The following is a 15146-nucleotide window of genomic DNA, read 5'->3' on the forward strand; positions in this document are numbered from 1 at the left end:
GTATGCTCTACTAAACTCAACCCAGGTCATCATACGATCATGGTATGCTCTACTGAACACAACCCAGGTCATCATGGTGTGCTCTACTGAACACAACCCAGGTCATCATGGTATGCTCTACTGAACACAACCCAGGTCATCATGGTGTGCTCTACTGAACACAACCCAGTTCTTCATATGGTCGCGGTGTGCTCTACTGAACACAACCCAGGTCATCATACGATCATGGTATGCTCTACTGAACATAACCCAGGTCATCATGGTATGCTCTACTGAACATAACCCAGGTCATCATGGTGTGCTCTACTGAACATAACCCAGGTCATCATGGTATGCTCTACTGAACATAACCCAGGTCATCATGGTATGCTCTACTGAACATAACCCAGGTCATCATGGTATGCTCTACTGAACATAACCCAGATCATCATGGTATGCTCTACTGAACATAACCCAGGTCATCATGGTATGCTCTACTGAACATAACCCAGGTCATCATGGTATGCTCTACTGAACATAACCCAGGTCATCATGGTGTGCTCTACTGAACATAACCCAGGTCATCATGGTGTGCTCTACTGAACATAACCCAGGTCATCATGGTATGCTCTACTGAACATAACCCAGGTCATCATGGTATGCTCTACTGAACATAACCCAGATCATCATGGTATGCTCTACTGAACATAACCCAGGTCATCATGGTATACTCTACTGAACACAACCCAGGTCATCATGGTATGCTCTACTGAACACAACCCAGGTCATCATATGGTCGCGGTGTGCTCTACTGAACACAACCCAGGTCATCATGGTATGCTCTACTGAACATAACCCAGGTCATCATGGTATGCTCTACTGAACATAACCCAGATCATCATGGTATGCTCTACTGAACATAACCCAGGTCATCATGGTATACTCTACTGAACACAACCCAGGTCATCATGGTATGCTCTACTGAACACAACCCAGGCCATCATATGGTCGCGGTGTGCTCTACTGAACACAACCCAGGTCATCATGGTATGCTCTACTGAACATAACCCAGGTCATTATGGTATACTCTACTGAACACAACCCAGGTCATCATGGTATGCTCTACTGAACACAACCCAGGTCATCATGGTATGCTCTACTGAACACAACCCAGGTCATCATATGGTCGCGGTGTGCTCTACTGAACACAACCCAGGTCATCATGGTATGCTCTACTGAACACAACCCAGGTCATCATGGTATGCTCTACTGAACATAACCCAGATCATCATGGTATGCTCTACTGAACATAACCCAGGTCATCATGGTGTGCTCTACTGAACACAACCCAGTTCTTCATATGGTCGCGGTGTGCTCTACTGAACACAACCCAGGTCATCATACGATCATGGTATGCTCTACTGAACATAACCCAGGTCATCATGGTATGCTCTACTGAACATAACCCAGGTCATCATGGTATGCTCTACTGAACATAACCCAGGTCATCATGGCATGCTCTACTGAACATAACCCAGGTCATCATGGTATGCTCTATTGAACACAACCCAGGTCATCATGGTATGCTCTACTGAACACAACCCAGGTAATCATGGTATGCTCTACTGAACACAACCCAGGTCATCATCCTTTGTTTCTGACATGAATAGCAGTAGTTAGCACACACTTCTTGTGTCCAATTGTTTTATTTCATACAAGGTCATGAATGTGTACAAAGGTCATTTTTGTACAGATATACAGATACAGGAACAGAGTGAGAAAATATTACAAAACCGTATAAAATGTATTTGAAACCCTTCTGGTGTGCCTAGCCAGTGGTTTACCTGTTCGCAAACAGTCGTCTAAAGTTGAATCCAACCAGTGGTATCTGTTGAGACTCCGATTCTTACACTCATATCAGTTTCTCTCTCTCTCATACCTCCACACTAACCAGCGTGACTACTGTCCATTCTCTGACCCCTATTGAAGACAATCAATAAGTGTCCAAAATGGCATCCTATTACCTACGTAGTGCCCAGATTAGTGCACTACTATTGGTCAGAGCCAAAGGGAACAGGGTGTGGTTTCAGATAGGCCTACAGTGTATAATACTGAGTCAGCATGATCACACTATGACAATAACATTCTTTTTTGTTATTCTGAGGTGGGGAAACTAGATCTGAACGTCAAATCATATCAGCTATTATTTCTACTGTAGCTAGCTAACATCTTATAATAAAGTTATAATACTCACTTTAAAAAGAAAAAAAAATGTAGAAGGGAATTCATAGCATTTCTCCATTTGTATTCTGCCATTAGAGTATGTAGTACAGTACAGTAGTAGTTTAACGTATTCAAGCAACAATAACATTTTGTTTACAGTAGAATTACTTAGCAGACTGATCAAACATTTTAGAAAAGTCTAAATCAAAGAAAATAACATTTGTGACATTCTGAAGAAACGATATAACAAACAATAGCCAGATAAAAGTGATACATGTGCCCTTTGCTTATAGCAGTGTTTTAGGATGATGGTTTAACCTGCAGCTGCATAGGAAACGACAGGCAGACAGAAGGCACAGTCCCCATGTTACTGGGCATTCTGTTTCACGACTCCTAGACAATATGGTGTTATCTATGGTGGTCTATGGCCTGTACTAATGTTTGCAGTTGTGTTTGATCACATTCATTGTACATCACTATGCATTTCCATGAGCTGCTAAACGACCCCCTGCCTTAGCTGGAGGACACATTGCTGTAAGGTACCTCATTTCACTGCAAAGAAGATCGGTATGGACTGAACAAGAAAGAGTTGGTGATATGCATATCTGACCGGGTTTCTGCAAGCCTTCATTCAATGCTCATACTGTAAGTTAGTAGTCTATCTATAGGATGTTCAATGTCAAATGTACAGTGATTTCATCAAAGAATACTGAGGTCTATTATGGAAAAAACATGATATGTACAAATGGATTGGTGTAACAAACCGACACCTTTTAATCTGCAAGAAGACATGAACTATCTACGGTGCCTTGCAAAAGTATTCACACCCCTTGGATTTCTTCCCATTTTGTGTGTTACAAAGTGGGATTCAAATTTATAGAATTGTATTTTTTGGGGGTCAACGATCGACTCAAAATACACCAATGTCAAAGTGGAAGATTATTTTGAAGATGAATTAAAGTAGATAACTAAAACATAGCCCCTTTGTTCAGGCCTAAATTAGTTTGGCTTAACAAATAACACAAGTTGGCACCGGAGCAGAATAAAAAAAAAGCTGTGATGGGAGAAAACTGAGGTTGGCCCAACAACATTGTAGAGACTCCACAATAATGACTTACAATGGCAGATTGAAAAGAACAGCACAAATATACAGAATAAAAATATTCCAAAAACATGCATGTTGTATGCAACTAAGTTATACTTTTTTTTAAAACACAGCAAAGCCTTACATTTGGGGCAAATCCAACAACACGGAGTAACTAACCGCCTCCTTATTTTTAAGCATGGTGGTGGCTGCATCATGTTATGGGTATGCTTGACGTCGGCAAATACTGGGCAGTTTTCCAGGATAAAAAGAAACGGGATGAAGCTATGCACATGCAAAATCCTTGAGTCTTCAGTCTGCTTTACACCAGTCACTGGGAGAGGAATTCACTTTTCAGCAGGACAATAACCTACAACACAAGGCCAAATCTACACTGGAGTATTTTACCAAGAAGACAGTGAATGTTCCTGAGTGGCCAAGTTACAGTTTGACATAAATCTGCTTAAATCAATAGTTGAGACTTCTTGACAGAGCTTGAAGAACTTTAAACATAATAAATGGGCTAATATTGCACGATCCAGGTGTGTAAAGCTTTAAAAGACTTACCCAGGAAGACACAGATGTAAATCGCCCCCTAAATCACATGTATTGACTCAGGGAGCTCAATACTTATGCAACAACGATATTTTTGTTATGTAATCTCTATTCATATTAAATCAATAAAACACTTTGATTTGAGTATTTTGTGTAGATGGTTGACAACAAAAAAATATTTTATTTATTATTAATCCCACTTAGTACAAACTAAATGTGAGGAAATCCGAGGGGTGTGAACACTTTTGCAAGGCAGTGTAAGTGTAGTGGTGGAGCCTCCCTAACGCCCATCCTAGTTGACAGCAGTTCCAGGCTAGCATATAGGCCTGCTGCAGGGCTGCCCAACCCTCTTCCTGAAGACCTACCGGCCTGTACTTTTTCACTCACTCACCTGATTCTAATTATTAGCAGGTCACCCAGACCTTAACTAGTGGAATCAGGTATGTTTGATTACGGTTGGATTGAAAACCTACAGGATGGTAGATCTTCAGGAAGAGCGTTGGGCAGACTTGGTTTAAAATATCAAGTAATAGTTTTAAATGAAAAAAGTATTTACAAATGTACTTATGTTATACTGTACATCTACATCCAGTGTAACTATCAATTTACTCTAATATAACCTATATACATACCACACATTGTCCTCCCTCTCAATATTTACCTTCAACCTCTTAAGACAGTTTGCTGTACATTATTTAAGTTACAGGAACATAGAAATGAAAAATATATGTTCATTATTATCAGTATTGTGACTAGAGGCCAGAGACCTACAGGGGTCTTAAGAGGAGGGCGAAGGGCCAGGGACACACAAGCTGGTTAGGGGGAGGTGGTGGGGGCCAAGGACCCCCAGGTGCCTACAGGGGGGTTGTGAGAGGAGGATCGGAGGCCAGGGAGCCCCAGGGACCTACAGGGGTGCTGTGAGGGGAGGGTGAGAGGCCAGGAACCTATAGGGGTGCTGTGAGGGGAGGGTGAGAGGCCAGGGACCTATAGGGGTGCTGTGAGGGGAGGGTGAGAGGCCAGGGACCTATAGGGGTGCTGTGAGGGGAGGGTGAGAGGCCAGGGACCTACAGGGGTGCTGTGAGGGGAGGGTGAGAGGCCAGGGACCTACAGGGGTGCTGTCAGGGGAGGGTGAGAAGCCAGGGACCTACAGGGGTGCTGTCAGGGGAGGGTGAGAGGCCAGGGATCTACAGGGGTGCTGTGAGGGGAGGGTGAGAGGCCAGGGACCTACAGGGGTGCTGTGAGGGGAGGGTGAGAGGCCAGGGATCTACAGGGGTGCTGTCAGGGGAGGGTGAGAGGCCAGGGACCTACAGGGGTGCTGTGGGGGGAGGGTGAGAGGCCAGGGACCTACAGGGGTGCTGTGAAGGCCCCATGCTAGTAGAATATAGGGGCTGATCTGTCATCATTGATGGGTTGTCTGAAGTAAATCTCCAGGGCTCGGTCACTGTGGAGAGAGGGAGCAAGGAAGAGAGATGTTTAGTCTGGATAGAACACACATGGAAGACACTTAGGTCAAACCCTTAATCCCAACTCATCACCCACCCTAAGGTATTTATCTTCAGTTTTCTGTTTGGTAGATTATAGTGACCCCTATAGAAACCAGAAAGTACAATAACAGTAGCCATTCTCCACTGACTAAATACTTTTGTTTCTCAATGTGTGTCTGTAGTTATTATTTATAAAGTGAATGTTAGAGCCAGCATGCAGGCGAGAACAAACAATGCTGTAGTGCTTATTATTGGAGTGAAGTGTTAAACATTTACTCTGAGAGTACAGAACAGACAGGCAGGGTTAGAAGGACTTAGAGTCTTCTGACACGTTTACCTCCATGGAAAAACATTATTTTGCAACCCAGGGCCTCCTGGATTGGCCGGAAGAAACCCCGCCTCAGGAAGGAAAGCCAATCAGAGAGGTCGAAGGTTGGAAAAGGAAAAAACAAAACAGGGATGTCCAGCACCTTACTGAAGCCAGACAGCCAATGACAGCCGAGAGAACCAGAGAGAGTGTGATTAGTTGGTTGGCTGAGTGAGTGAGCGAGCGGCGATGGAGGCTGGTGACTTACTGACGTCCTGTTCTTTCAGAACCGGGACATTTCTGGACCCAAACTGGAAGGTAAAGAAAACCCTTGGGTTTGACTGCCTTAGTGTGCATCCAAAAACTGCACCGTATTCCCTATGTAGTGCACTACGTTTGAGTGTACTATGTAGGGAATAGGGTGCATAAAGCTCATCTCTCATAGTGAAGTCAGGCATAGTGAGGTCACAGTTCTTAAAGGCATTGGCACAGCTAGTTAGTCTGATGTCAGATGAACATACGTTAACTGATATAGGGTTCATTTCCCAGGCACAAATTAAACCTGGTATATGTCCACAACGGAACCCTATTCTCTATATAGTGCACTACTTTAGACCAGAGTCCTGATCAAAAGTAGCGCACTATAAAGGGATTAGGGTTCAATTTGGGAGGCAAACTATTCCTGGTTTAAAAATCATGGTTGCTTGAGAAATGATTATTTTTGGTTCCAAGACTACAGGATTCATCTGTGTCTGGGAAACCAGCTCTTTGGACTGGATCTGTGAAGAACGATGGAAGACTGACAATACACATTTTCATGCCCTCAACTTAGCCAAGTCACAGCCTGATGTTTGTCTGCAGAGATGATGTGTAAAAAGCCTAACCACAGAGCTGTCAATGGGACTTGTGTGGCTGCTATAGCACAGCACCTTCTCTACTACAGGTCTCCACAACCAGGGTACTAGGACTTTACACAGGGGGTACTAGGACTTTACACAGGGGGTACTAGGACTATATACAGGGGTTACTAGGACTATACACAGGGGTTACTAGGACTATACACAGGGGGTACTAGGACTATACACAGGGGGTACTAGGACTATACACAGGGGGTACTAGGACTATACACAGGGGGTACTAGGATGTGTCCTATGGCTTCAGGCTATAACCCTAATACAACTGGAAGTTCAAACAAACCAGGATTATATTCACATGGCAGCAAAACTAGAGAAATACTGTCTGAAGAAGGAGAGGGGGCAGGAAGGAAAGGAGAGGAGGCAGGAAGGAAAGGAGAGGGGGCAGGAAGGAGAGGAGAGGGGGCAGGAAGGAAAGGAGAGGGGGCAGGAAGGAAAGGAGAGGGGGCAGGAAGGAAAGGAGAGGGGGCAGGAAGGAAAGGAGAGGGGGCAGGAAGGAAAGGAGAGGGGGCAGGAAGGAAAGGAGAGGGGGCAGGAAGGAAAGGAGAGGGGGCAGGAAGGAAAGGAGAGGAGGCAGGAAGGAAAGGAGAGGAGGCAGGAAGGAAAGGAGAGGAGGCAGGAAGGAAAGGAGAGGAGGCAGGAAGGAAAGGAGAGGAGGCAGGAAGGAAAGGAGAGGAGGCAGGAAGGAAAGGAGAGGGGGCAGGAAGGAAAGGAGAGGGGGCAGGAAGGAAAGGAGAGGGGGCAGGAAGGAAAGGAGAGGGGCAGGAAGGAAAGGAAAGGAGGCAGGAAGGAAAGGAAAGGAGGCAGGAAGGAAAGGAGAGGGGGCAGGAAGGAAAGGAGAGGGGGCAGGAAGGAAAGGAGAGGGGGCAGGAAGGAAAGGAGAGGAGGCAGGAAGGAAAGGAGAGAAGGCAGGAAGGGAAAGGAGGTAGGAAGGAAAGGAGAGGAACACATCTATAGTGCCATTCACAAACACACACATTCACCACACACACTGACACTCAAATGGTTCAAATCACATCATGATGACGTGGCGATCAGAGCTTGGTTGCTATGGGACGCCAGAGGTAGTGCATAGAGGATGAGATGGACAGGGAGGGATGAGGTGTGGACGATGCAGACGCCATGACAACAGACAATACTTCATATGTTTGGCCAGTACTGGTCCAAAACATACTGATGTCAATCAAAATAGAAAAAATATTAAATTAAATCATTTCAAATATATATATTTTTTTAAGTCATTAATTTGACAGAACAGATCTCTCCTCTGAACAAACTGTTTATTAATATATAGATATGTTTTATTTAGAATACTTTTTTTGTAAAAAGTCACCATACATTCAATGTCAAAGTTCAATAGTATCACATTTTCTGATCATTGCGCCGTAGCATGCTCAAAGATAATGACTTTTTATATTATTCAAATCAATATTTTATATTTTTCTGGAAATCTTTTTACAACAACACTTAACGCATTTTTTCAAAGAAATGAAGACCAAAAAAAGGACATAATCACTCAGGACATACGATGATAATCATATTATTAAACATATTGTTTTGTACTTTCTTTCAACTAGATCACAGCAGTTGTGGAGAAAATTAGACAAAGGTCATGGAAGGTTCAAATGGTTGTAGAGGGGTCAATGATGACTGCCCCAACTGCTGAAAGAGCATATTCAGGGGTCAGAAAAGGTCCAAACGGAGCTCCATCAAGGACTATTTGAAGGAAAGTGAATATTTCAGACTGACCACTCATGGGATGGCTTGGAGGAGGTCCTAGAAAGGACTGGATGTATATAGTGTGATCTGAATTTGAAAGATATATTATTTATTTTGCACTGTGAAACATTTATTTATATTTTTAACAAAATAATCATCTTGATTTTAAAAATCATAAAAAGAGGAAAATACGAAATTCGTCCTGGATGGTAATGATCCCCCAGACAAAAGTTGATAAAAACAAAAAGTTGATTCTTGCGTCGAATTTGAAAGGGGTGTCCAAGTTAAACTAAGATATTTATATTCCACAACCTAAGTTGCACATTTAAACTACCACAGAAAAAAAGGGAACATTTCAGAAGTAAGGCATAATGACACCGTCGAGAAAAAAAGCCTCAAATCGACTTCAGCATTGACAGGTCACACCAGGCAATGAGTGCAGCGCCACATAGTGTATATCAAAGGAACAACAGACAGAATATCTGCACAGCCTCAATGCAAACAAAGGCTACGTCACAAACAGCACCTATTCCCCATAGAATGGGCCCTGGGCAAATGTACATAGGGAATAGGGTTCCATTTGACACATCCGAAGTCTCCATTATCATGTTGAGTCATTCCACGTGCTTTAGAAAAGCAGTTTTGTCCAGTTCAGTGGCTGAGTGAAGTACAATGACTGTATACAATGTTGATCTTTTTGGCACTTGTACCGTACAGGAACATGTCTTTTCAGATTTAACAAAATGACACAACCATGTACATGCATGAAAGTCAAAGACAAGCAGTGGCAAAGGCAGTCTCTTGTTTGAGATTGAGAGTTTAGTAGTGTCCATTTTGTCTCTCGCACGGACATTGATTAGATAGAGAAGTTCAAAGTTTAGAGTTCAGAGTGGGAAACGCTGCAAGCCGATTGGTGGACGGGCTTCTCCCTGGCTCTCCCTCTCAGCGCCCTCCTCATCCTCTACCCACCAACCGCCACTGTCACCGCCACCGACCCGAGGAAGGAAGGAGTGAAGGAGGGATCAAGGAGAGGAAGAAAGGACAGAAAGGAGGGATGAGACTTGGAGCTCTTCCACTTGGAGAAGGAGTGCGTGGAAGCAAGGGGGAGGAGGGGGGATACAGGGTGGAGACTGAGGGGGAGAGACAGGGAGGAGACTAACGGGGAGAGACAGGGAGGAGACTGAGGGGGAGAGACAGGGAGGAGACTGAGGGGGAGAGACAGGGAGGAGACTAAGGGGGAGAGACAGGGAGGAGACTAAGGGGGAGAGACAGGGAGGAGACTAAGGGGGAGAGACAGGGAGGAGACTAAGAGGGAGAGACTAAGGGGTGAGATTGAGGTGGAGAGACTAAGGGGTGAGATTGTTGGGAAGAGACTGAAAGGGGGGGGGGGGGGGGGGGGAAGAGAGGGGGCGGCCCCTGTGCTATCCGGTAGGGAGCTGTCTCTGTCTGTCTGTTCTCACACTGTCGAAATCAATTTGCCATCGGGATCAGAACTGTGGAACAAGGAACAAAGAGAAAGGAAGCTTGCCAGGTGGGAAGAGAAGAGACACACTTCGAGAGAAGATGGAGGGACAAGACAGCCACAAGGCAAGGAGGGCAGGCAGGCAGGGGTGGATTTGGGCGGAGCGGTGTAGGGAGGAGAGGGGTGCTGTACCATCAGTGTGTTTTGAGTGGATCAGTTTGAACAAGGCAAGGCACAGAATCACTCATCTTGATCACACAATGAGTAGTGATCAGTAGTTAGTTGAAGATCAGTGATTCTGCACAGTCAGACTGCAGTGTCATCCATCTCAAACACACACACACACGAGTAGCAAGTACTTCCCTCCCACCTAAACCTCCCACACCAAAACACACCTGGCTGCCATAGTTACCGAGATGGGACTCCCTTCATCAGGGTCATGTTCATTAGGACACACAAAACGCTTTGCAACAGACATTTGCATTTCTTATTGTACAAGTCCAGGTTCGTACCACTTGTTTGTCAGTTTTCCTCCATTTGGTAACCTAATGAACACAACCCAGGCCTCTATATCTATCTGAATATTAATGATGATAGAAAGAAAACAAACTTTTGAAGGGTAAAGAAATGGAATGTATTGACATTTAAATGTTTCACAGAATCACTTGTCTTTTTGAACAATATGCAAATTCAATCCAAGTAACCTAGAGGCCATTTGTGATGAGGTAATCCAAGTCATCTGGTTGGCAGTGGGGGTCTGGTGTAAGATGAGTTCAGTGCCTCTAGGGTGGAGACACCCTGGGCCTGTTAGATCTATAAATACAAGATCTGACCCAGAATCAGATATTCAGGAACAAAAGGAGTATGTGAAACGACCATAGACTTGGATAGACAGCTCAAGTGCAACGAAGCCTGTTTTAGCATGGACAGCTCCATTGAGGACATTCACCATTTTGAAGTAGTCAACTGGGTGGGACTTCCTATTGATTATGGAAGGATCACATAATTCTATCCAGGTCATCAGGAGGGATCAGCCAATGAATGATACTACGGAACAAACATCATAAATGGAGGCGGTTGTATGTAGCCAACCTTGGATTTATACCTGTTCAGACAACAGACTACAGGTGGCAGTGTTGATCATTTCAGTTTGTTAACCGACTGTCAATAGAAGAAGAAGATGAAATTGCCTTCTTTCTTTTAGAGGAAAACCCAAAAGCCATCTTTTGGTATTTGTTTCATTGGTCCATTGTTGGCATAGTCCCCAAAAAGTTGTTCATGTCAGCAAGATATGCAACTTAAAAAAAAACTGAAATCATCCCCATAAAATACAGCATCATATGATGGGTATGATTTCAGTTTTTTTAAAGTTACATATGTTGAAAACTTGATTGTTGACAAGTAAAACATTTTTGGTACTACGTCAACAATGTACTAATGAAACAAATACCAAAAAGATCACTTTTGGGTGGAGTTTTCCTTTCAAGTGGAGAAATCCCTCAATGGTGCTACCAATGCTGTCACAGAAGCCAATATGGCAAAGATGCAAAAAAGAGCTCTCTATCAAACTCTATGTAGAAGCACTTGTAGCGCCAGACCAGAGCTCATCAGAGCTCCAGCCTCACCAAGCAGTGATGTCAACATGAGGTCAGAATGATGTCATTCGATATGTCACAAGACACATACATACAAGTAAACACACACACACACCTTCCCCATTGTCAGACAGACAGAAATAAATCAATCTCTTCGGATGAACCTAGGTTAACCCCTCCTCCCAGAGCAGTGGATCTGACTTCTGATTGGATTACAGAAACTAACTCTGTCCCAAATGAAACCCTATTCCACTTGGGATAGAGTCAGTTTGAGAGACAAACATAGACTCAGAAACAGTTGGAGAATAAACCTTCTAGACACTAGTTATATGAAATGCTGTTGTCATTAAATGACAAGTCAATATAGCAGCTATGGAGTCTGAGGAAAAAGCAAGCAAGACCCCAAAAGAGGAGAAATGAAAGCTTCCTCAGAGCTGGACATCCAAGACTGGTCTTATATAATATATGCCATTTAGCAGACACTTTTATCCAAAGCCTGAAGAGCTGCAGTGTCTCCAAGTTTGAACTCAAACTAAACAGCTAAACTTCCACATCAAAGCAATATTGGTCTTTAATGATCTACACTGAACAAAAATATAAACACAACATGTAAAGTGTTGGTCCCATGTTTCATGAGCTGAAATAGAAGTTCCCCCAATTTTTTCATACGCACAAAACAGCTTATTTCTCTCAAATTCTGTGCACAAATTTGTTTACCTCCTTGTTAGTGAGCATTTCTTTTTGCCAGGATAATCCATCCACCTGACAGGTGTGGCATATCAAGAAGCTAATTAAACAGCCTTATCATTACACAGGTGCATCTTGTGCTGTTGACAATAAAAGGTCACTCTAAAATGTGCAGTCACACAACACAATGCTACAGATGTCCCAAAAGTTTTGAGGGAGTGTGAAATTGGCATGCTGACTGCAGGAATGTCCACAAGAGCTGTTGCCAGAGAATTTTATGTTCATTTCTCTACCATAAGCCGCGTCCAATGTTGTTTTGGAGTATTTGGCAGTACGTCCAACCGGCCTCACAACCACAGACCACGTGTAACCACAGACCACGTGTAACCACAGACCACGTGTAACCACGCCAGCCCAGGACCTCCACATCCAGCTTCTTCACCTGCGGGATCGTCTGAGACCAGCCACCCAGACAGCTGATGAAACCGAGGCTTTGCACAACCGAAGAACTTCTGCAAAAACTGTCAGAAACAGTCTCAGAGTCTCAGCTCATATGCATACTTGTAGTCCTAATTAGGGTCTTGACCTGACAGGCATCGTAACAGACTTCGCTGGCCAATGGCACACTGGAGAAGTGTGCTCTTCACAGATGAGTCCTGGTTTCAACTGTACCTGGCAGATTGCAGACATGATGTTGTGTAGGCGAGCGGTTTGCTGATGTCAACGTTGTGAACAGAGTGCCCCATGGTGGCGGAGGGGTTATGGTATGGGGCAGGCATAAGCTAAGGACAACGAACAAAATTGCATTTGAATCGATGGCAAATTGAATGCATAGAGATACCATGTCGAGATCCTGAGGCCGATTGTTGTTCCATTCATCCACCGCCATCACCTCGTGTTTCAGCAAGATAATGTACGGCCCCCATGTCGCAAGGTTCTGTACACAATTCCTGGAGGCTGGAAATGTGCCAGTTCTTCCATGGCCTGCATACGCACCAAACATGTCATCCATTGAGCATGTTTGGGATGCTCTGGATCGACGTGTACGACAGCGCGTTCCAGGGGTCCCGCCAATATCCAGCAACATTGCACAGCTATTCCACAGGCCTCAATCAACAGCCTGATCAACTGTATGGGAAGGTGATGTCGTGCTGCATGGGGTAAATGATGTTCACACCAGATACTGACTGGTTTTCTGATCTACTCCCCTACTGTTTTTTAAGGTATCTCTGACCAACAGATGCATAATCTGTATTCTCAGTCATGTGAAATCCATAGATTAGGGCCTAATGAATTTATTCCAATGGACTGATTTCCTTATGAACTGTAACTCATGTTGCGCTTATATTTTTGTTCATTGTAGTTTTATTTTTCCTCTCATATCCCAGTCTAGTCAGTGCTGTGTATTTATTTTTTTAAATTTGAATTTTTACCCCCTTTTTCTCCCCAATTTCGTGGTATCCAACTGTTAGTAGCTACTATCTTGTCTCATCACTACAACTCCCGTACGGGCTCGGGAGAGACGAAGGTCGAAAGTCATGCGTTCTCCGATACACAACCCAACCAAGCCGCACTGCTTCTTGACACAGCGCGCATCCAACCCGGAAGCCAGCCGCACCAATGTGTCGGAGGGGAAACACCGTGCACCTGGCAACTTTGGTTAGCGCGCACTGCGCCCGGCCCGCCACAGTAGTTCACATTCATACTACATGGTGATCAGTCATTCATACCACTCAGTGTAACTACCAGGTCAGTACAGTAGTTCACATTCATACTACATGGTGATCAGTCATTCATACCACTCAGTGTAACTACCAGGTCAGTACAGTAGTTCACATTCATTCTACATGGTGATCAGTCATTCATACCACTCAGTGTAACTACCAGGTCAGTACAGTAGTTCACATTCATACTACATGGTGATCAGTCATTCATACCACTCAGTGTAACTACCAGGTCAGTACAGTAGTTCACATTCATTCTACATGGTGATCAGTCATTCATACCACTCAGTGTAACTACCAGGTCAGTACAGTAGTTCACATTCATTCTACATGGTGATCAGTCATTCATACCACTCAGTGTAACTACCAGGTCAGTACAGTAGTTCACATTCATACCACTCAGTGTAACTACCAGGTCAGTACAGTAGTTCACATTCATACTACATGGTGATCAGTCATTCATACCACTCAGTGTAACTACCAGGTCAGTACAGTAGTTCACATTCATACCACATGGTGATCAGTCATTCATACCACTCAGTGTAACTACCAGGTCAGTACAGTAGTTCACATTCATACTACATGGTGATCAGTCATTCATACCACTCAGTGTAACTACCAGGTCAGTACAGTAGTTCACATTCATACTGCATGGTGATCAGTCATTCATACCACTCAGTGTAACTACCAGGTCAGTACAGTAGTTCACATTCATTCTACATGGTGATCAGTCATTCATACCACTCAGTGTAACTACCAGGTCAGTACAGTAGTTCACATTCATTCTACATGGTGATCAGTCATTCATACCACTCAGTGTAACTACCAGGTCAGTACAGTAGTTCACATTCATTCTACATGGTGATCAGTCATTCATACCACTCAGTGTAACTACCAGGTCAGTACAGTAGTTCACATTCATACTACATGGTGATCAGTCATTCATACCACTCAGTGTAACTACCAGGTCAGTACAGTAGTTCACATTCATTCTACATGGTGATCAGTCATTCATACCACTCAGTGTAACTACCAGGTCAGTAGTTCAGGGAGGTTGATAATAAGGTTCTTACCTTGCAGCAGCAAAGCGACTGTCATAGTCCTCAAGGGCAGGCTGAAATGGAAAAGAGCATTATCATGACACAGTTCATTCCTACATTATAACACTCCTTAACACACAGTTCATTCCTACATTAGAACACTCCTTAACACAGTTCATTCCTACATTAGAACACTCCTTAACACACAGTTCATTCCTACATTAGAACACTCCTTAACACACAGTTCATTCCTACATTAGAACACTCCACAACACACAGTTCATTCCTACATTAGAACACTCCTTAACACACAGTTCATTCCTACATTAGAACACTCCTTAACACACAGTTCATTCCTACATTAGAACACTCC

General features: G+C 43.9%; 1 protein-coding gene across 8 annotated transcripts in view; it reads right to left on the reverse strand.

Moving 5' to 3' along the window:
* Window positions 1–1669: 1669 nt before the first annotated feature.
* Window positions 1670–15146, reverse strand: part of LOC110487108 (brain-specific angiogenesis inhibitor 1-associated protein 2) — a 132532-nt gene continuing 119055 nt past the window's right edge. For 2 of the 8 annotated variants that reach the window (XM_036939313.1, XM_036939308.1), the window contains exons 14-15: window positions 14807–14847; window positions 1670–5282 (exon numbers count right to left, since the gene is read on the reverse strand). In XM_036939313.1, coding sequence (XP_036795208.1) covers window positions 14837–14847 — 11 coding nt within the window. In that variant the 3' untranslated portion in view covers window positions 1670–5282; window positions 14807–14836. Of the gene's footprint in view, window positions 5283–5900; window positions 5944–7825; window positions 9244–9632; window positions 9759–14806; window positions 14848–15146 lie in introns of those variants that run through there. The other 6 variants (XM_036939310.1, XR_005035225.1, XM_036939307.1 and 3 more) reach the window with 6 other exon arrangements.

The sequence above is a fragment of the Oncorhynchus mykiss genome, chromosome 12, assembly GCF_013265735.2.
Source record: "Oncorhynchus mykiss isolate Arlee chromosome 12, USDA_OmykA_1.1, whole genome shotgun sequence".
NCBI lineage: Eukaryota > Metazoa > Chordata > Actinopteri > Salmoniformes > Salmonidae > Oncorhynchus > Oncorhynchus mykiss.